This window comes from Paramisgurnus dabryanus, chromosome 3 (genome assembly GCF_030506205.2).
Source record: "Paramisgurnus dabryanus chromosome 3, PD_genome_1.1, whole genome shotgun sequence".
NCBI classification, from domain to species: Eukaryota; Metazoa; Chordata; class Actinopteri; order Cypriniformes; family Cobitidae; genus Paramisgurnus; species Paramisgurnus dabryanus.
In genome coordinates, this window is record NC_133339.1 from 10,204,536 (window position 1) to 10,226,493 (window position 21,958).

The window sequence follows — 21,958 nt, forward strand, 5'->3', positions numbered from 1 at the left end:
TATGAACATCAGCTTTGGGTCACATCACCATACAACTGTCCCCCCCACACACTTTAAAATGGCTTCTACACCCCTGCATGAGACTCTTAAAGCATGTTTACTCTGTACGGTGCTGAGAATGAGGAAAGTCATGCCATGATAAAAACTGGATAATCAGGATTTGTTTGAATAGTTTTATCTTCACAGATGAAAACAAAAGTAAATGTTAATTTACTTGAACACTTTTACACAACCGTACACATCTGAGTCTTGAGAATATAATAAGAAGTCATATTTTCATCTAATAATGAATCTGCTAATGTTGATTTTAACAGCTGGAATCTTAAGGATGTCTGATGGTATGTACAGTAACTTACTCTTCTGTTTCAGATTATGAAGAGATTATAAAAATGCTCTCAGCTTGACTGACTACACAACACTATACTTTGTTTTTCAAACTGTATTCTTGTTACATTCTGTTTGTGGATGAAACCAGATTTGATATTTTGTTTAAAGGACATTGAAAGATACAGTAACTCATTATAAAACTGTTTCATCTTATCAGCATTACATAAAGTCTTACATTACAGAATAGAAACAGTTTAAGGACTGCAGAATTGCATATCGTATACCTGAGATCTGTCTTAATGTTAATTTTATTCATTTAGCAGAAATGTGTAACATCTGCACCACTAGTGGCAGCAATAGGAAATTCAAAATGATTGCTCCATATGCAGTGAATACAATGTCAATGTGCAGATTAAAATCATTACCAACATATATTCATTTAAATTTTTTTTTTATCATTTACAGGATTCATTATTAAAGGTTCCTCAGGTCCTCTGGTTGTTCCTCTGGGAGGTTCAGTGGTTCTGCCCTGTTCTGTTGATTCACTCTTACCACTGAAAGATCTGGAGGTGGAATGGAGAAGATCAGATTCACAGACTCTCATTCATCTGTATCAAGATGAAGATATCAGACCAGAGGCTCAACATCAGGATTATCATGATAGAGCTCATTTCTTCACTGAAGACATTAAACATGGAAACTTCTCACTCCTGTTGAACAATCTGACAGCTGAAGATGAGGGACAATACACATGTAAAGTTCACACTGGACAAGAGTCTGAGGAAACTGTGGTGGAAATTAAACATGCTGGTGAGTAAAAACGTGGCAGATTAATGTGCAATATTTCACAACAAATATTTTATCTCAGTATATTTTAATCTGTTCCTACAGAGCGTTTGATAGTGTCAGAATCAAGCTCCATATCTGCGTATGTGGGTGATGACGTCACTCTGAGCTGCTCTGTGAACTCTCACATCAAACCTGAAGAGATTGAAGAGGTTTCATGGAAGAAAACAAATAAAGGCGAACCAATCACAGTTCTTCTCTATCAATACAATGAAATTCTATCAGATGCATCAGATGAGCGATACAGAGACAGAGTTGAGTTCTTCACTGATGAAATCCACAGAGGAAACTTCTCTCTCAGACTGAAGAGAGTCAGAACTGAAGATAAAGGAGTTTACATCTGTCAAGTGTTTACTGGAGAACTATCAGCAAACACAACTGTAATAATAGGGCAAATTGGTAAGTTTACCTTAGTCATTTATTAAAATGATTCATGATTTATCATGGACAAAAATGAAAAATCATATTTGAGATATCTTCAATATCCAAATTGATTCAAAGAGTCAAAAGGCCAAGTCCAAAACATGGGCAACAGAGTAATCCAAGAGACCATCAAAAACCACAGACCAGGAAACAGGGAATTGTTTAGAAATGCAGTGGTGACAATAACAAGACTTTGCAATGAATTATTGAATACACATACTTCAAATTAGTGATGTTAGGTTCTTGAACGAATCATTCTTTTGAACCGGTTCTCAGGAAGTAACCGGTCGATCCGGTTCACAAATCGACCTGAATCAAACTTTAGTTTTGGGCATAGGTTCCGGGTTGATGACACATGACTCACCATAGATATGTATAAAGGCTAGATGGCTCAAGGCAGAGTCAGCTGTGTCGGCACTTGGCGGCCATCTTAGGTCAGTGCTGCCATAGTGCTGCTCCCTGCTGCTGTGTGACATACGCCAACTAAAATGCTCGTAACTTGCTGAATTCTTGACGGATTTACAAACGGTTTGGTGTATTACAAACCTTATTAACGTGGCTATGATTTGTGCTGATGCCGATGTTTCGATGTATAATTTTTCACAAGTATGCAGTTAAATAGCCGCATTCCTGACGTTTATGACACACCAAGCCGGTTGAAAATTGAGCAAAATATAGTTATTTCAGCACTACATGCACAATAGACTTTAATGTTATAACTGGACGAGTGGTCCTGTCCTAAGATGGCCGCCGTGTGACGTCGTCGGGTCCCATTGGCTCTCAGCGCCGGTAAGCCATCTAGCCTTTATACATATCTATGTGACTCACAGCCGAAATAGCTCGTCGGACTCAAAAAGAACCGAACGAAGTTTGTCGATGATTGCAGAGGCAAGGATTGCCGACGATTCTGACGGATGACGAGTTGCTGACACTGCGTGTGAATCACCGAGGATTTAAATGAGCCAGATGCGTGAAGTTTCTTTTTTTATTAGTTTCTTGATATGCTTGTTTTATTAAAAAGCTTTAGTTTTGGTACGATTTATTGTGCATGCAAATCATATTGTAGTTTTAATGTGTTGATACAAACGACTTTATTTGAATGTTTCATTGATATAGTAAATGCGTAGTGATGTCATTTCTTGATGACGTCAGGAACCGGTGAATCCGAAAAGAGCCGGTTCGCGGAAATGAATCGGACTTTGCAACACTACTTCAAATTAGGCCAGTGCTTCCCAATCCTGGTCCTCGAGGCCCCCCTCTCAGAAAGTTGTAGATGTCTCCTTATTTAACTCATCAGCTTGTTAGGGAGAAATGTTTACCATTGTTGAAGTATGATGATAAGTTGAATCAGGTGTTATAAATAAGGAGACATCTAAAACTTTCTGGGAGGGGGGCCTCGAGGACCAGGATTGGGAAGCACTGGCCTAATTTGCAGTATGTGTTTTCAATAATTTATTGCAAAGTCTTGTTGTTGTCACCACTGCATTTCTAAACAATTCCCTGTTTCCTGGTCTGATGGTCTCTTGGATTACTCTGTGTCCATGTTTTGGACTCTGGTGTTTGCTGGATTGTTTGCCCTGGCCTTTTGACTCTTTTTAGATTATGATTTTGGATTTCCCTAATATAGTGCTGCATTCGGACCTTATTTTCATGTTTCAGAGCTGTTTTGTGACACGGAGTCTGCAACCAAAATTAGATTTCACTATGAATTTCACAAGTAATCATTTTAGGAGTGATATTATTTTCCTCAGTGTTATTTCTTGTGTGTGTGCGTGGATGCGTGTGTGTTACAGGTTTCTCTGGTTTACATATAATGGTGTTGATTCTCTGTATTACTGCATGTGGATCTGCAGTTATAATCTCCTCTCTTATCTACTGCACATCAAGTAATAAAAGTATGTGTCAGTTTTCTTGAAGAGCTTAAATCAAATGTATCTATCATGATGCTTCATTTTGTTTGCCCTTTCTAGTTTTGTGTCTTCAGGTTTTGCTTGTGTTTTGTCCAAACACTATTATGTTTTTCGCTTTCATGCTCTGGGGTTTTATTGAAGGTAAGTAACAGTTGAGCAAATAAATAATACCAAAAGAAAATTGTTCTGTTATTTAACCCCAAATTTAATTTTGGTGTTGCTAAATGGCACACTCTTAAAATGGCTGTGTTATTTTTGACCCATAATGGATAAATATTAGAAAGAACACACCACTGGGTTAAAATTGACTCAATGCTGGGTTGTTTTAACCAAACTGTTGGGTTACTATACCCCATAGTTGCATAACAACAACTCAACATTGGGTCATGAATTTCCGTGGGATAGTCACAGAATTTTTTGCTCATCTTTCCGTAGTCACGGATCTCCGCATTTTTCAGTGGCCCTGCTACGGACTGTCTTTTTCCGTGGCATTCTCACGGATTGGTTACTCAACTGTTTTGTCCTATTTTCTTACCATTTCCGCTTCGGTTTAGGGTCAGATTTACATAAAATGAAATCCCTACGCAAACCCAACTCTAACCCCAACGCCAGACAACAATTGTTTAAAGTTTAGAAAATATAAAAGAATAAATCAGAAAAAATAGTATTAACCAATAGTTAAAGTGACATACTAACGCAAACACCAAATCTAACCCTAAACCGAAGCAAAATGGTTTGAAAATAGGAAAAAGCAGTTGAGTAACCAGTCCGTGAGAATTCCACGGAAAAAGATAGTCCGTAGCAGGGCCACGGAAAAATGCGGAGATCCGTGAGAATGCCACGGAAAAATGAGCAAAACATTCCGTGACTATCCCACGGAACTTTGTGAGATCAGGTTGGTCATTTTTAACCCAGCATGTGTCCTGTCCAGTATTTACCTATTATTGGTCAAAAATAACACAGCCATTTTTAGAGTGCACTGTTCCCCTTTAAGGGATCAAAATGACAACTTCCTGGCATAAATTATGGCCTTTAAAAATCTCCATGTGTTAATTTGGCTGTTAAATCTCATTAAAACGTCTTTGTGTTTTTAGGATCTATGCATGAGTCTGTCTCTTGCTCTACTGTTTACATTGTGAGACCCTTGATGTTGTTTTGGGCGGCACCGTATTTAAAAGACTTTCCAGGTTTTTTCTGCTGAATGTTATATATGTTAAATGTTTTAATTACAGCTATTTACTAATTAAATAAATTACTTATTACTAATAAATTACTAATAAACAGTCATTTATTCAAGCATTGTGCAATATTTGATGATGCCAACATGCAGTATATTTATATTTACAGATATAATTAGGAGATGGATTGACTCTTCAAGTATTGATGTACAAGTTTCCATTTTTACTGTACTATTTTATTCAAGTAAGTTATTCTTTATTATAATAATAATAATAATAATACTTGCATTATAATTGTTAACTTAATTATAAAATCTATAAGGTTTTTATTTGAATGTGGGCTTCATTTTAAACACGATTTCTCAAATGTTTGCAATACAGAGTTTTTTATTTTAAATGTGTGTGATTATTGTTCGTATCTGTGTATTTATGACAGTATATGACACATGGACAAGAAATCAAAAGTCAGCAGATGCTGATCAAATTTTGATCGCAGTTCTCTTTGTTTTAATGCTGCTGTTGTGTCTCATTAAAATCATTAAAGGTAAGAAAACCAACTGTTTTAAACTGTACTTGTCCTTTATAAACATAATCTATTCATAAAAAAGCTATTCATAAAGTTACTGGTGATTATTTAGTGCATATTTTGTCTTTTGTTCTCTCATTTGTTAGTTTAACATTGCATTAAATGTACTTTACCCAATGCAGAAACATGTGAACTTGCTGTGAAAACCCAGCTAAAGTTTTTATTTTGTATTGAAAGTATAGGCTTGATATCTTAAATATTGAAGCTCAAGTCAAAGATTGAAATCAATGAGTGAAATGTTGATGATCCTAAAATTCATATTTAAAAACTTTGACAGGATCACAAATTTTGGATCATTATTATTATTTTTCAATACAGGTTTAACAAACATGATTATGGACAAGAAGTCCACCAACATACAGATACGTGAACGGATAAATTATGTATTACAAGGTTGGGACCTTTTAAGCTGTCGAGTTCTTCCTTTACTACAGTTTACCCTTCTGTTTTACAGTTTTGGAGTTGCTAAACGAGGTAAATTTAATTTTCTCTGTAATATGATTTGTTTTATGAGAAGCTATGAAGGAAATGTACTTACAAACAAGTCAAATAATTTGTATGTCAACAAATGTACTATTTTGTTTTTATTTCTAATAAATAAATTAAAAATGTAAAACAAAAAATGTACTGAATGATCACTTAACTCTTTCACCGCCAGCATTTTAAAAAGAAGTTGCCAGCCAGCGCCAGCGTTTTTCATGATTTTCACAAAAGTTTAATGTCTTCCAGAAAATGTTCTTCTTCAAATATATAAACATATTATATACATATATATAAACAATATACCAAATGAAAGAACAGACCCTCTGCTTTCAAACAAAAAAATCTGTTTATCCTACCTTCAGTAGTTCTTTTGTAATCAGCTTTTGAATATGGGTAGGTTTTTTTGAGCAAAAAGCTGAGATAATTCCATTTTTGTGACAGACTTTTCATAGAGATCTTATTCAGAGCGATCTTTAAAACAGACACGGACATGCAGCAGCTTGCCATAGGGCAATACTTCTGGGTTTAAAAAGTTGCGGAAGGGTGCCACCTTCCGCAACTGGTGGATAATAGCGGTATTGCGGAAATCTCGTCAATGGCGGGGAAAGAGTTAATCTGCACTATCCAACCACAGCACTGCCTTTTAGTGCATTTTTGCACACAACTACAAAGTGTCAAATTTAACATGTTATAATAAATTATCTATATGGTATTTTTGAACTTGAACTTCACATACGTACTTGGGAACCCCAAAGATTTATTTTACCTCTTTAAAAAAGTCTTGCGACATGTCCCCTTTAAAACTTGAATGAAACATTAATGAGATTACTTGCATTAAATGTCCTGAGCTATGAAAAACAACTTCTTTTCTTATAGGTTGGGAATAAAGTTAATATACAAATGTATGGATTAAAATTCCAAGTTGATGCATGTGATTCTGTTGATTTGTCTTACACCAAAGCACAGTGTCTACAATTGTATTTCTCTCTGTTTAGCATTTTTCGTCACAGGAGTTTTGCCACTGATAGTAATGCTTTCAGATAAGGAATGGTATCTTACATGTTTTAAGTCCTGTAAGTATTTTGGTATTCTGCCTTTTATTGCAAGTGTAAATGTAAATATATTTGTAAGCTCAAATGGAAATCTTAAGGCCGGGGTATACCTTTTTTCCGTGTCCGTGTCCAGCTCGCGCGCGCACGCGTCCGCGCAGCTTTTCAAATATATACTCCCCGCGGCTAAACGCGGATGGCCGCGTTCGACACTATACGCAATAGAAATGATTTCTTATTCAAATTATTAGTCTAACAGGCTGTCAGGGCAGCACTGATTTGGCGACATTTACAGTACATTAAAACATTAGGATAGGTGAAGAAAAGTAACCGATCCACCATTGCAAACACAGTTTAGAACAAACAACAAGACAACAAAGAACAGGAATCAAACAAACATGCTCCACAGCTTTCTGTTCTTGGAAGAAGTAAAACGTAAAGAAGAAAAACGATAGTGTGTGTGCAAATGCTGTCTATTCCCTTTGTAAAATTGTTTATAGTGGAGTGTCCTGTCTAAATATTTTCACACGCATGCGCTGTCGTACGCGGACTGTACGCGCACTGTCCGCGCGGTCTCAAATTTTGGGCTGCACGCGGACGGTCCGCGCGGATGGCCGCGGACCCTCTTGATGACGAAAATGACGTCATGCGGACGGCGCGCATACGTGGACGTCCCTAGTATACTTTCGGCTCTAGACTCTTATTTTGTTACAATTACAATTTTTTTAACCATTATTTTTTGGAATAGATTTTCAGAACTATTGATTTCAAATCATTAGTAAAATATGTTTCCATCCCATACTGAACCTTAAAGATCCACTATAGTGTTTTGAAATGTGCAGCTGAAAAAGAATGTTGGGGTGGGGCATATTCAGTTGCTCCTCCTCATTTGAAAATAGCCAATAGCGTTTAGTTTACCTCACAGGGCTTTACCTCCTGGAATCGGATGAGATACTAAAGTGCAGAATGACGTCATAAAAATCATTGTTGATGTTTGAACTGTTTTCAAACAAACGGAGCATAGCTAACTCCTCCTGCTCCCCCTCCCTTTCGTGCTTTCATGAACGCGCCCAACCCCTACACTCAAATCCTTCTTGTCGTTTATTGGCTGGAACACTTTGTTATGGTTTCTGGTGCAGGTTTGGCCACTGTGTTTATATTGCAGTTTGTGGAGCCTGGGCTGTCTACAGAGATCGCCTTTTTTACAGTTTGATCAGCGGACAGGCAGCAAGCAGATAGTGAGGAGATGTTTGCTGTATGTAACAAAAAATGTTTTATGCTCTAAAACGCGTCAATTCGCTTATGGCGCCTTTAACTAAACATGTGAACCCGCTTTCTTTCATCTAAACTCATAAATCAGTTAAACTTACACAGACAGCTACGTTTATAAATTACATGTAGGCTTCAGTTATTATAATGTGGAAATTGATTGTTAAAAATCTTTTTTTTCAGGTTCTGCTTGGCTTGGGAAAACCTTACGGTTAATAATTATGATAGTCATGAATGCAGCTATTTTCCCCTTGGTGTATCTGTACTTTAAATCACTGGAGAATGAAAAGGGTATGTTTATATATTAACTAATATATATTATTAGTTGTGCAAAAATAGATCATGTAATCATGTTTAATCTTCAACATTTATTATATATATATGTGTTGTTTATCCATAGTTTGTATAATAATTTACATATGGCAGATGCAAAACTGTAACTGCATAAAAATTAATGTTAATCACTAAAAAATATCAAATCATGACTATATGGGATGTTTTACCTATTTATAGGCACAGTAAATTAAATTAAATGAGTTTAAATTATATATTTCTGAAATGTATTAACCCTAAATTTTAATAAAGGTATTTTCAATTAACAGATCGCTTTGCGTTGGCCTGGATGGTTGGACTTTTGCAAGAGCTCTCGATGATTCAATTTTCATTTGATTATCTGGGTAAATTAAGCTTGATTTCTGAGCAACTTTTAAAATGCGCTTACAAAGTGCTACAAAAAAAAAGTTTTCACAGAGTTACATGTGGCATATATATATATATATATATATATATTTTATACAACAGTTCTTTCTGGTTCTCGAATCCTTTTGGCTAAGAGGCGTGCAATATTCTACTGATAAACGCCACAGTAACCGCTTCACCTTTCGTATCATTCCGCCACCTAGTGAATGGAGGTCCTAAACAGGCTCATCTCTGAATGGAGAAACTGCAGACACACAACCGCGCTGTTTTAAAACACTCTCCGTGTATATCATTAGTTCATAAATCAGTCTGTGAATCCCAATCGGAAGTTATTATTCCGTCAAAGATCAGCGCTCTTGGATGTTACGTTAAACTTAATGGGATTAATGTCTTGTCACATCGTGTGGACGATTAACACTTGGAAAGAGGAATGTAAACACTTATTTTTTTCTGGAGCTATATCTCTTATCAGAATGCGAAAACACCGTGGAACTGCAGGTAAGCACCGCAGGTTTTAAATGTGGACATTAATCATTTATTTAATCGCGACGTGACTATTAAAACATGTTATGAGATATTGCCACTGGTATATTTATAAGCAGCATGCAAAAACATCTCTCTGACACTTATAAAAAACCGTTTTGTATAGTACTGACAAGAACAAAGTTTAATAATAATCGAGTGCTCGTATCGCGTTAAGATTAAATGGGAAAGCAATAGTAACATTATTTAAGTATAGTTTTATTAACTTTTACCTCACGCCAAAACAATAACAACACAAAAGACACTAAATATGAATAAGAAAACAAGTAATAGTTTCATCATGACACCAAATACTGCGGCTTTGATCTCATTTTTGACCATCAGGCCAACATGAGAGCCAGGGAATCCCTGTCAGAGATGTAGCCCAGAGAGGGCGGTGGTCAGCGGGGCGAGTGAACACTGACGTCCGCTCATGCTCTGGTTCTCGTAACGAATCTTGCCAAGCAAACGTTCAAACAGGCGCTCTCTTTACTAATCGACTGTAGATTTAAATATAATACATATATATTCTCGACTGAACTAATCTTAAAACTACACTTTGTGACCAAGAAATTGTAATATTTAAAAACGGCGATTCAAAGTGTTACCTGTCATTCTGGCCGCCCTCAAATCCGTGGCAGAAGTAGTAGTTCTCAAACAAAGAGGCTTTTAAAATAACTTCGTTGTTGTTTTCTAGTTTTCTTTTTCAAACGTGTGCCGTCGAACTGTTGTATAAAAGCAATATCGCTCTCGGAGTCGTGTGATATAGCTCTATATCATCACGGCTGTGATTGCCTCCGGCACTCGGCCTACGACCTTGTGCTTCTGGCCTAATCACAGCCGTGATGATATAGAGCTATATCACACTCCTACTCGAGCAATATTGCTTAACTATATATATATATATATATATATATATATATATATATATTTTTTTTTTTTTTTTGTAATAAACTAAAGCCTATATAAATTAAGTTTGGATTAGAATATAACAAAAGGAAGGACGTAAATTTTGTTTGTCTAAGTACTGATGTGATGTAAAGTTGCCTAACACTTTCCAATAAGGTTGCATTTGTTAACATTATTATTGTTAACCTTGCCTTTTTTGCATGCATCTGTGCACATGTACACAGAGTTTTTATCCAAATGCAGCTTTAATGTGGAAATCCAAGATCATAATCAAGTCAAAAAAGTCAAAAACAAACAACCGGTGCCAAAGAACTGAACATAAAGGCAGAAAACATGGGAAACGTCTCGGTTACATATGTAACCCTCGTTCCCTGAAGGAAGGGAACGGAGACGTCACGTCGTGACCGACGAATTGGGAACCGCTTCGCGGGTGACCTATCTGCTTCGAGAAACCTTTAAAACGCCAATGAACTTGGCATGCAGATAATTGCATCTGCCGGCGCCGCCCCGCCGCACAGGTATTTAATGAGCGGCAGGTGCAGTTATCAAATCAGCTATTTTTTGCTGAGAAAGCTGGACAGAAGGAAAGGGTCCGGCCGATATCAGCAGTGGAACAGCAAACTGTGGCGACGGGACGTGACGTCTCCGTTCCCTTCCTTCAGGGAACGAGGGTTACATATGTAACCGAGACGTTCCCTTTCAGTCGGTCACTACGACGTCACATCGTGACCGACGAATTGGGAATCCCTACCAAAGCGCCACTGAAGCTGACCCTTCCAGTGCCTGCATAACCCTCCGACTCTCCTCTTTAAGGGAACGGAAATGGGGTTGAAGCAGAGGCCGGTCACTACTTGTTCCTTAACCCACGATAGTGACTAGGCGAACTGGGAAGCGAACTCGTCAGGCGGGACTAAGATCGCTGCGGAAAGAAAACCCTCTAGGGGTCTACCACTAAGGTGATGGATAAAAAGACACGAGGTCTATAAAAAAATACACTCTCTTAGAAACACTAGAGAGGCGCGGAATGAACTCCGCTAAGGGAAACATGGTAAATCAGAAACTTTCCACGGAAATACTCACAAAGAAACCACTAGGGGGCGCAATGTGGGCGCTAGCCTCACCCAGATAGTCAAGGATACATCTAGTGAGAGGCTGGCAGCCGATGCTCCGCAACATCGGCCACCAAGCGGTGGAGAAGACAAAAAACATTTTTTGTAACGTTTTTGCCTTGATGGCCTTCCATAATGGTGCGGTTTTTGCGCAGCACCAAAAAGAAGGGCTCCAAGCCGACACAGGAGCCGTTCCTCGATGTTCTCACTGATCTGACGAGAGAACTCGAGAGGATACAGGCTCAACACGAACACTATAGAATCTAGTGAACGTATTAGGTGTCGCCCAGCCAACAGCTCTACAAATATCTGAAAGCGAGGAACCACGAGCCAAAGCCCAAGATGAAGCCACGCTTCTGGTTGAATGGGCTCTCAACCCAAAAGGGCAAGGAATGCCCTGTTTCTCATAAGCCAGGGCGATTGTGTCTACAATCCAATGAGACATCCTCTGTTTAGTGACAGCTTTCCCTTTCTGCTGACCACCGTAACAGACAGAGAGCTGTTCTGAGGTCCGAAAGCTTTGAATGCGATCCACATACACACGTAGTGCACGCACAGGACATAACAAAGCCATGGCTGGGTCTGCCCGAAAGCAGCGCTTGTAAGCTCACCACCTGATCTCTGAAGGGAGTGGTGGGAACTTTAGGCACGTAGCCCGGCCGGGGTCTCAGTGTAACGCTGGATTCAGCCGGCCCGAACTGAAGGCACGAATCGTTGACCGAAAATGCATGAAGATCCCCTATCCTTTTAATAGAAGCCAATGCGAGGAGCGTCAAAGGTTTCATAGTGAGAAACCTGACGCTCACCGTCCGCAGAGGCTCGAAAGGGCAGTCCTGAAGGGCTTTCAGCACCATGGACAAGTCCCAAGGAGGAATAGAGGGAGGGCGCGAAGGATTCAGCCTCCGTGCACCTCTTAAAAACCTAATGACCAGATCGTGCTGACCCACAGATCTACCGTCTATGGGTACGTGATGCGCGGATATTGCCGCGATATCTCTTTAATGATAAGTGGTGACAACCTCTTCTCCAAGCGGTGCTGGAGATATAAAAGCACAATACTGATCGAGCATTCCCGGGGGTCCTCTCGTTGAGAAGTACACCATACAACAAACAGGTTCCATTTCAGCGTACACGCCTGCCTCGTAGACGGCGCTCGCGCTACAGTGATGGTGTTAGATACCGCCTGGGGTAAATCACCTAAAACCTCCGCGCCCCGTCCAGAGACCACACATGGAGGTTCCACAGATTGGGGCGAGGGTGCCATAATGTGCCAGGGAATCAGCCAGGGAGGGACTGTCGCGAGGAGAGTGAATTCTGTAAAACCAATTCCTAGTTGTCCGGTACGGCGCAACTAATAGAATGCGCTCCTCGTCCTCCCTGACTTGCACAGTGTCTGCGCAATAAAGCTTACTGGGGGGAAACCCCGCGGCCAGCTGTGTGCCAGTGCATTCACGCCGAGTGTTCCCTCGGATAATGAATAAAACAGGCGACAATGGGTTGTCTCTGAAGAAGCAAACAGATCTAACTGCTCTGCCGAAACATTTCCAAATCAGCTGAACCGACCAGGGGTGGAGCCGCCACTCGCCGGGGGGCGCTGCTCATGAGAGCGCGTCTGCCGCTGTGTTCAGCGACCCCGATATGTGAATGGCACGAAGAGACCTCAGATACTTCTGACTCCAGAAGAGGAGAGACGGGCGAGATGCGACAGGTGACGAGAGCGCAGACCGCGTTGGCGATAGATATACGCTACAGCCGCAGTTTTGTCGGTGTGCACTAATACATCTTAAGCATCGAATCACGTTGATGAAACGGACGAGCGCAAGATATACAGTGCACAGCTCGAGGCAATTTATGCCAATGTCGCTGGAATGTCGACCAGACCCCGAAGCGACGAGCCCGCCGTACGTAGCTCCCCACCCCGTTGTAGAGACATTTTTGCCAACAATAGCATGCCTGGAGACCTATCTCAGTGGCATCCACACCCTGAGAAACGCTGGGTCTGACCACGGGGTGAAAGTGTGACGGCATCTCGATGTAATTATAATACTGTGAAAGCCGGTGAGCCACGCTCTCCTCGGGACTCGGTCATAAAGCCAACACTGAAGCGGTCTCATATGGAGCAGCCCGAGCGGTGTCACAGCCGCAGCTACTGCCATATGCCCCAGAAGTTTTTAAAATTATTTTAGTGGAACCGCAACCCTGCCTTTAAATGTTTAGGCAAGTCAGAATTGACTGAACACGCGCTTCTATGAGACGTGTTGATAAATCGACCAAATCCCGTTATATTCCGAGAAAAGAGATCCTCTGCACGGGGCAAAGTTTACTCTTTCCCCAGTTGACCTGAAGACCGAGACGAGCGAGGTGTTAAAGTACACGATTTATGTGTGTGCGCAGCATCTGACGAAACTGAGCTATTATGAGCCAATACGCCAAAACGCAAACACCGCTCTCTCTCTCAGGGGCTGCAGTGCGCCCTCCGCAACTTTCGTGAAGACACAGGGAGAGAGAGAAAAAGCCCGAACGGTGAGACTTTGTACTGATATGCCCACCCCTCGAACACAAAGCGGAGAAACGGCCTGTGTCGGGGAAATATGGAGACATGAAAGTACGCGTCCTTCAGGTTGAAGGCTGCAAACCAATCCTATGGGCGGATGCATTAAAATATGCTCCTCTGCGTAAACATTTTGAACAGTATTCTGTGAATTCTGTGAATTCTCGACTCAGTACGCAGATCTAGGATCGGACGCAACCCGCCACTCTTCTTGGGTACAATGAAGTAAGGGCTGTAAAGCCCCGACTTTATCTCGGCTGGAGGGACCGGCTCGATCGCGTCCTTCGCCAATAGGACAGCAATCTTCCGCACGCAGTACGTGCGCATCGGCAGCCTTCACCGTGGTGAAGCCTGAATATTTGAGAGGTAGCCGGGCAAATTGAATGTATAACCGAGACGGATCGTGCGTAAAAGCCAACGCGACGGGCTGGGAAGCTCTTCCCAGGCCCCCAGATACCGAGCGAGAGGAAATTAACGGCACGATGTGTACCCGTGGCGAGCGGAGACGGGGAACTCAACGACGCGTGCTCTTTGGCCGCATTGTGAGATGTGGTGTGTAATGAAACACTCACCCGAAACCGCTGATGGATGCTGAGCAAAAGGGGGCTCCCTTGTAGATGTCCCGCTCGATACATCCGCTGGCGAATGAGGAAGAGGAGAACGTAGGGTTTTGAGCCCGTCCGAAACTCCTATATGCCTCCGGGGACCTGGAGAAAGAAGAGGAATTCGCTCTTTGAGGTTAGTGGGTGCCGATTGAAGTCAGCGGAACACAAAACGAAACCAAGGATTCCCCACCCGGCCCTCCTACGGGGTGGGGGGGAGAGTGATGTTTTCACCATCTCCTGACGAGCGATCCTCTCCATCTTCAGGTCGCCCGACTCAGAGCCGCTAAGTTTCATTTTCCACCTTTGTAGCGGGCTGAGTGGGCGGGTGAACAGCTTACGACAGGTTCCTTAGAGCTGCCGGGATGAAGGAACGAAAAAGCCGTAGCAGGACACCCTCGGCGAAAAGCAGACCAATATACTGACGTAACGGAGGGGGCAGCTAGGCTCCGACGTGGCATGAAGCCTCAGTCTGCTCTAAAGCGGCCGATCATTGTTGAACACTCTCAGCCGCGTCGCCGAAATGGCTGGTCTAAAAAGGAACATTAGGGCGATTATTAATAACCTACTTAATGCCCGCAAGACACAACCAGAGATGGCGTCCCTGGACCACCGGGGGGTGGGCATAGCACGTCCGGCGGCCTGTGGGGTGAACCCAGTCGCTCGTAGCGCCAGGTCAGAGCCACACAGGATTCTTTAGTTGCCGGACCGTGACCTCGCCTGTGCAGATCCTTCAGTGCCGTAGCCTGCGGACCTGCATCACGCCATGGCGCGCACGGCAGAGGCCGCCTCTCACAAGCCCGTGGGTCTGTGAGGGGAGGGAGGCTGGTCTCTTGGAGCAGCATAACCCTTAGCGGCCCCGCCGTCAGGAGAGGTGAGAGGTGATGGCTGAACGGTCGGTTCCGGGAGGAAAACGAGTTTTCCACGACCGTGTCAACCAACATGCACCCCGGGAAGAAAAGGCACAGAAGGTTGGGGCTGTTCTTGCAGTCCTGAAGTGCCAATCATCTAGGCGGGACGGTGCGGGTGGGGGAGGAGCTCTCCGCTCCACACAGACCGTCTCCGCGCTCCCGAGCGTACAAGGCCGCCACTCGGGGTCGAGCACGGGAGCCCCTACCCAACCCGAAGGCGGGAGTGGGTCCGAGTCGGCGACCGATAGACGACCCCCTCTCCGATGCTGTGACAGACATAGAATCCTCGTGAGGGCTGAAAGAGGACGAGAGCACGTAGAACACGCGCCACCCGTCTCTTACGGCACCTCTGGCTGTGGATGGGGGTGCTGAGAGTCACTGGACGAACCAGCTAACCGATTCAGCACCGTTTATATGGAGATAAGATTTCCGGAGTTTGCCACCGCACCTTTAACGGGGCTCCGCAACGGAAAAAAAATGGGGTGACGTTCCCGGAGGTACGAAACCCGTCTCCGCCATCCAAGAGGTTCACGCTCTCTTAGGAGTATGAACCCTCCACGAACGCCGCCTCAGCATGCACTCTTGCGCACGAGAGAGGACGATCGTGGCCACCCGGGGACCCATACATTTGCCGCATCCAGAAACACGGACAGAAAGACATCTTTAAAAAGACGCTCCTGCCTCAGTGCAAGTGAAATGCTGTCTTTAAAAAGACGCAGAACACCGCAATACTCTTTTAGAGGAAACACTCTTTTAATGTGCTGATGTTGATGAAGCACACAGGGGAACGGCTACGCACACACTCAACTAAGAGTGAGAAAAAAATTTAAAAAGAGAGGTGGGACACCCGCGAGCCTCCGCTGAAATGCCTTTGCCCAACCAAATCAAACACGCAGAGTTCTCCAAAGAGCAGAGAGTAGCTTCTCGTGAGCAGTCAGTCTGCCAGCTTTCGAAGCTAAAAAGCTGATTTGATAACTGCACCTGCCGCTCATTAAATACCTGTGCGGCGGGGCGGCGCCGGCAGATGCAATTATCTGCATGCCAAGTTCATTGGCGTTTTAAAGGTTTCTCGAAGCAGATAGGTCACCCGCGAAGCGGTTCCCAATTCGTCGGTCACGACGTGACGTCGTAGTGACCGACTGAAAGGGAACAATGAAATCACAGGAATGAGAAAAACAGAAGTCTAGTAAAGACATGCCAATGAATTAATGAAAACACAGGGTTTAGGCCAGGGTTACAAAGGAGCTGAATATGGTAATGAGGAAATAATGGGGTTTTATTCTAACATATTACTTTTGATAACATTTGGTAACCTTATAATAAAAAATCTGATTCCTTTATATTGATAAGATTAGTAAAAAAAATAGTAACCTATGTGTGTGAATGATCACAGAATAACATCAAATTAAAGGGTGGTCACACTAAACTTTGAGCTTGTAAATATATATCGGACTTTGAATATGGGCAGGAAGCGTTGCATCCATCTTTGCTTTTCAGAAGAAAGAAAGGTCACGCCGTGACTTAGCCTACAGGTTTTCAAGTCTCACACATTACATGTAGTTAATAAATCAATTATATTAATGTGCTAATGTAGATTTATATTTGTTCATTTTACATTGCAGAATTTCCACGTTGCAATAGTTTGTATTTGTTCGGTGCAGTTGGTCTTGTTTTAGTGAACTCTATTGGGCTGATGACAGAACTCATCCTGCAGAAAGGTGAGGAAAAGACCTTTATTTCTGAACAGAGGGATATGTGCACATCTAACAAAATATAGGCCACATTTACTGTATATGCCAGATGTTAAATTCTGCCTTTAAAAATGAAACGTTACATATTTTTTTGTAACTTACTTTAGTGTATGCAATGTTTTAAACTTTCAGACTGTAAAATTTTCTACAAGTCATTTTTATAACAGTTTAAAGCCATTATTACATTTAAATCCTATGATAATTTAAACTAAGTCAAATAAGCATTAAAACATTTTAAAATGTATTCAGCATTTAAAGTCATATTTTTATTTCTATTTGCAGTGAATGGGGAACGTACAGTGGGAGATCTCAGAATGGTTGTTTTTCCCTCTGAATGTCTTTTTATCTTAATTGGCATGACTGTAGAAATATTTACATTCTGTGAGTATAAACTGGATTTCTTTCTTCCTGGCCAGGTTTCACGGCTAAGCTAAAGCCAGGACTAGGCCTTGGTTTAATTAAAGTGTTTAAGCATCTTTTATAAACATGGCATAGAAAAAGATGTTACTGGTGTGCATCTTGAAACTATTAAGAAATGAATGGCACTGGCTTATTTTAAGATCTGTATGTGCAAGTTATTTTCAGTTAAGAGATCTCAAACGTGTTTTAGTCTAGGACTAACCTTAAGCCTTGTCTGTGTAACCAGGGGCCTGTTTTCACTTTTAGTCTTACAATCGGTTTATAGATCAAACTTCTCTGCCCAAACTGTTGAATCGTACCATAATTTCCTTGATGTCTCAGACAACTCACACACACACGGCTTTATAATGGGGAAAATAAAAAATACACTCAAATATGTGTCTTGACAGGTTCTTTACAGCAATGACACAGAAGTTTTGATTTTGTATTTTCAGAGATCCATTAAGTCAAAGGTTCTTTAATGAACTACAACCCCAAAACAGAAAAAGTTGGGACACTGTAGAAATTGTGAGTAAAAAAGGAATGGAATAATTTACAAATCTCATAAACTTATATTTTATTCACAATAGAATATAGATAACAAATCAAATGTTGAAAGTGATACATTTTGAAATGTCATGCCAAATATTGGCTCATTTTGGATTTCATGAGAGCTACACATTCCAAAAAAAGTTGGGACAGGTAGCAATAAGAGGCCAGAAAATTTAAATGTGCATATAAAGGAACAGCTGGAGGAGGACCAATGTTTAGGAATGGGAATGTTGTCCCATTCTTGTCTAATACAGACTTCTAGTTGCTCAACTGTCTTAGGTCTTCTTTGTTGCATCTTCCTCTTTATGATGCGCCGAATGTTTTCTGTGGGTGACAGATCTGGACTGCAGGCTGGACATTTCAGTAGTCAGATCCTTCTTCTACGCAGTCTTGACATTATAATTGATGCAGTATGTGGTCTGGCATTGTCATGTTGGAAAATGCAAGGTCTTCCCTGAAAGAGACGACGTCTGAATGGGATCATATGGATCTAGAACTTGTATAAACCTTTCAGCATTGATGGTGCCTTTCCAGATGCATAAGCTGCCCATGCCACACGCACTCATGCAACCCCAAACCATCAGAGATGCAGGCTTCTGAAAAGAGCGCTAATAACAACTTGGGTTGTCATTGTCCTCTTTAGTCCGGATGAAATGGCATCCCAGTTTTTCAAAAAGAACTTCAAATTTTGATTCGTTGGACCACAGAACAGTTTTCCACTTTGCCAAAGTCCATTTTAAATGAGCATTGCCCAGGGAAAACGCCTGTGCTTCTGGGTCATGTTTAGATATGGCTGCTTTTTTGACCTACAGAGTTTTAGCTGGCAACAGCGAATGACACGGTGGATTGTGTTCACTGAAAATGTTTTCTGGAAGTATTCCAGAGCCCATGTTATGATTTCCATTACAGTAGCATTCCTGTATGTGATGCAGTGCCGTCTAAGAGCCCGAAGATCACAGGTATCCAGTATGGTTTTCCAGCCTTGACCCTTACGCACAGAGATTGTTCCAGATTCTCTGAATCTTTGGATGATATTATGCACTGTAGATGATGATAACTTCAATCTCTTTGCAATTTTTCTCTGAGAAACTCAGAAAACTATTTTTTGCTGCAGCATTGGGGGAATTGGTGATTCTCTGCCCATCTTGACCTCTGAGAGACACTGCCATTCTGAGAGGCTCTTTTTATACCCAATCATGTTGCCAATTGACCTAATAAGTTGCAAATTGGTCCTTCAACTGTTCCTTATATGTACATTTAAATTTTCTGGCCTCTTATTGCTACCTGTCCCAACTTTTTTTGGAATGTGTAGCTCTCATGATATCCAAAATGAGCCAATATTTGGCATGACATTTCAAAATATCTTCCTTTCAACATTTGATATGTTATCTATATTCTACTGTGAATAAAATATAAGTTTATGAGATTTGTTAATTATTCCATTTCTTTTTTACTCACAATTTCTACAGTGTCCCAACTTTTTCTGTTTTGGGGTTGTACTTTGTTACATTTTATAAAGAAACTTTTGTGAAAAGGGATGTTAAAGGTTCCTTGTGAAACATTCAGCCAAAATGATTCTGAAGCACCTTTATTTTTAAGAGTTTACAGTATAAGCTCAACCCCTGTCTGACTAAAAACATTTTGTCTTTCTGCATCTATTACAAAGTGAGATCAATCAAGACACAGTAAGTTCATGCATTTCACCTTCTTTATAATCTTTGCAATAAACATGTTTACATTAGTATTTTTTATATTCTTACAATAAGCACCTGTCTGTTTATGTTTTGTTCTCATCAGAATAGAGCAAGAGAAAATGAAAACTGATGGATATAGACACAAACAAAAAACAAAGGTTAGAACAAAACGTCACATTGAAAATTACACTCTAAACTCATGTTTGGGTAAAATAAAGACTTTAATTGATTGGGTTTAAGTTAACCATTGCTGGGTTAGATTGGGTCGAATATGAACATTTCAGGTTTATTTAAACCAACTCTTTGGTTAATTAGGTTAGTATTTTACCCAAACATGTGCTAAAAAAAACTCAGGATTTGTACATGTTTTTATAAATGAACCCTATTTTAAGCCTATATTTCAATAGTATATTATTTAAATTAATAAATAAATATGTTTAGTGTAATTACAATTAATTTTTTTTGTAAACAGATAACAGCAGACGTTTGTGAAATGGATCCTCTGCCTGCTTTTGAGTCAGACCTCATAAACAGTCTGTAATGTTAGAGACAGTTGGAGTATTATTAGTAATATTGGAGATGGTCATTATTAGATTTAGTGTAATTTTATGTGGCATAATTAAATGAATAACTAAAGCATTAATACTATTATTGTTTGCCTCTTGTTTATATGATGGATTGTCATTCTCTTGAGGTTATTGCATTGTTTCACACTGAATGAAACTGATAAATTACCTTTGTTCTGTTAAACTGGAAAAGACAGATGAACATAAAACAAATGTCAAACGGTAGCCTAAAACAATGGACATGTAAAATACTGTTAATGAATTGCAATAATTTTTAGTTTGTCCCAAATGTAAATAAAACAAAAAATCCAGATTTTGCATATATATGTTGTATAGTCTGATGTGAATTTGCATGACCTTGTTGTCTTTATTTATCTGAAATAGTAAATGCTCATGAACGCTGTGGTCAATTGGCTAAAAGTGCATTGGTTTAACTCATAACAATGTTATCCATTAAAGGGGCAGTGAATTTGTCGATTTTATTGTTTTATACTGTTGTCTGATGTCTACTTATGATGTTCGCGTGGTTTTTACATTCAAAAACATCAAAAGCAATAAGTAATAGGCTATTTTGTAACATGGATTAGTGGCTGTCTGGAGAAATGGTTCGTTTGAAGGGGCGGGCCGCACTATGATTGGACAGCTTCATTCCTCGTCATTACATGTGGGGAAATGTTTTAAAAACATTAATGTGTAAAAATAGCAGCCGAACACAAATATGTTTGAGCCACAAAAGATTCTGGGTGCTAAAGATGATACACATAAATGACAATACGTATATTAAAGTAGAAACAAAACTTTAAACTCGACGTGACTATACTGTATACAACAGAGTATGCGCGCATCAGAATCTAAACTGCGGCTGATAAATCCTTATCAATGACTTTGCATATTTCTATTGTGCTTGTGAGGTTGCTCTTAGATACACGTAACGTTACATACCACAGTTATATGATAAAAAATAAGCTTTATTGAGTGTTTGACCTTTCAAACGCAACTGGCCTAAATTACCGTAAAAAACACAGTAAGAAGGCATCAGAATCTAAATTGGTGCTGGTAAGTCCTTCCTTATCACTAACTTTGTATATTTCAATTGTTAAATTACAGTCGTATTGTTAAGTGTTGCACCTTTATTAATCGTTTAATGTTTTTAGTAAATTAAAACCATCAAACACGTGTTTAGACACGGATGTTACAACAGACATATCTTACAAAGCCATAGTGAAACGCAGTAACGTCATCTTAAATGAAGTAATATGTTTTACTTACTGTGTATACTGCTGTGTCATTTTTGTCACATCCAATATTAGGGGTGCTTTTAACCCCCTGGGGTCCGACCATTTTGGGACACTGGCAGAGGTTGTGACATGCTCTTACATTTGGTCTTTTTTTCAGTTGCTTTAAACATATTAATGGCAAGTGTCTTATAACACTGCGTTCAACACAAGCTGGGCTACAATATTTTATGACCTACATGTATGTACATGTTTGTATGTTTGAGAGAAAAATGTTTATGCGTGGATTTTAAAAAAGCAACATTTTTAAGTCACTGATATAAGTCCACAAAACCCATACTAAACATGTTTTAACAAGACTTTTCTAAACAGAATCTAGTAGTCTAG

General features: G+C 40.4%; 1 protein-coding gene across 1 annotated transcript; it reads left to right on the plus strand.

Moving 5' to 3' along the window:
• The first annotated feature begins 102 nt into the window (after positions 1 to 102).
• LOC135734291 (uncharacterized) lies at positions 103 to 20,982 on the plus strand. The gene is made up of 17 exons (XM_065253222.2): positions 103 to 338; positions 793 to 1,137; positions 1,219 to 1,572; positions 3,390 to 3,491; positions 3,567 to 3,647; positions 4,601 to 4,693; positions 4,854 to 4,928; positions 5,121 to 5,228; positions 5,589 to 5,744; positions 6,749 to 6,826; positions 8,255 to 8,362; positions 8,674 to 8,748; positions 16,997 to 17,092; positions 17,408 to 17,506; positions 19,743 to 19,761; positions 19,874 to 19,928; positions 20,243 to 20,982. The coding sequence occupies exons 1-17, from the start codon at positions 287 to 289 to the stop codon at positions 20,309 to 20,311; spliced, it is 1,965 nt and encodes a 654-aa protein (XP_065109294.1). The 5' UTR covers positions 103 to 286; the 3' UTR covers positions 20,312 to 20,982.
• The last annotated feature ends 976 nt before the right edge of the window (positions 20,983 to 21,958 follow it).

Excerpts from the sequence above, each read along its gene's own strand:
- LOC135734291 (XM_065253222.2), top strand. The coding sequence starts at position 287 with ATGAATCTGCTAATGTTGATTTTAACAGCTGGAATCTTAAGGATGTCT. Across the intron at positions 4,694-4,853 it reads GTATTTAAAAGACTTTCCAG|ATATAATTAGGAGATGGATT; the intron begins GTTTTTTCTGCT and ends TTATATTTACAG. Across the intron at positions 19,929-20,242 it reads GACACAAACAAAAAACAAAG|ATAACAGCAGACGTTTGTGA; the intron begins GTTAGAACAAAA and ends TTTTGTAAACAG.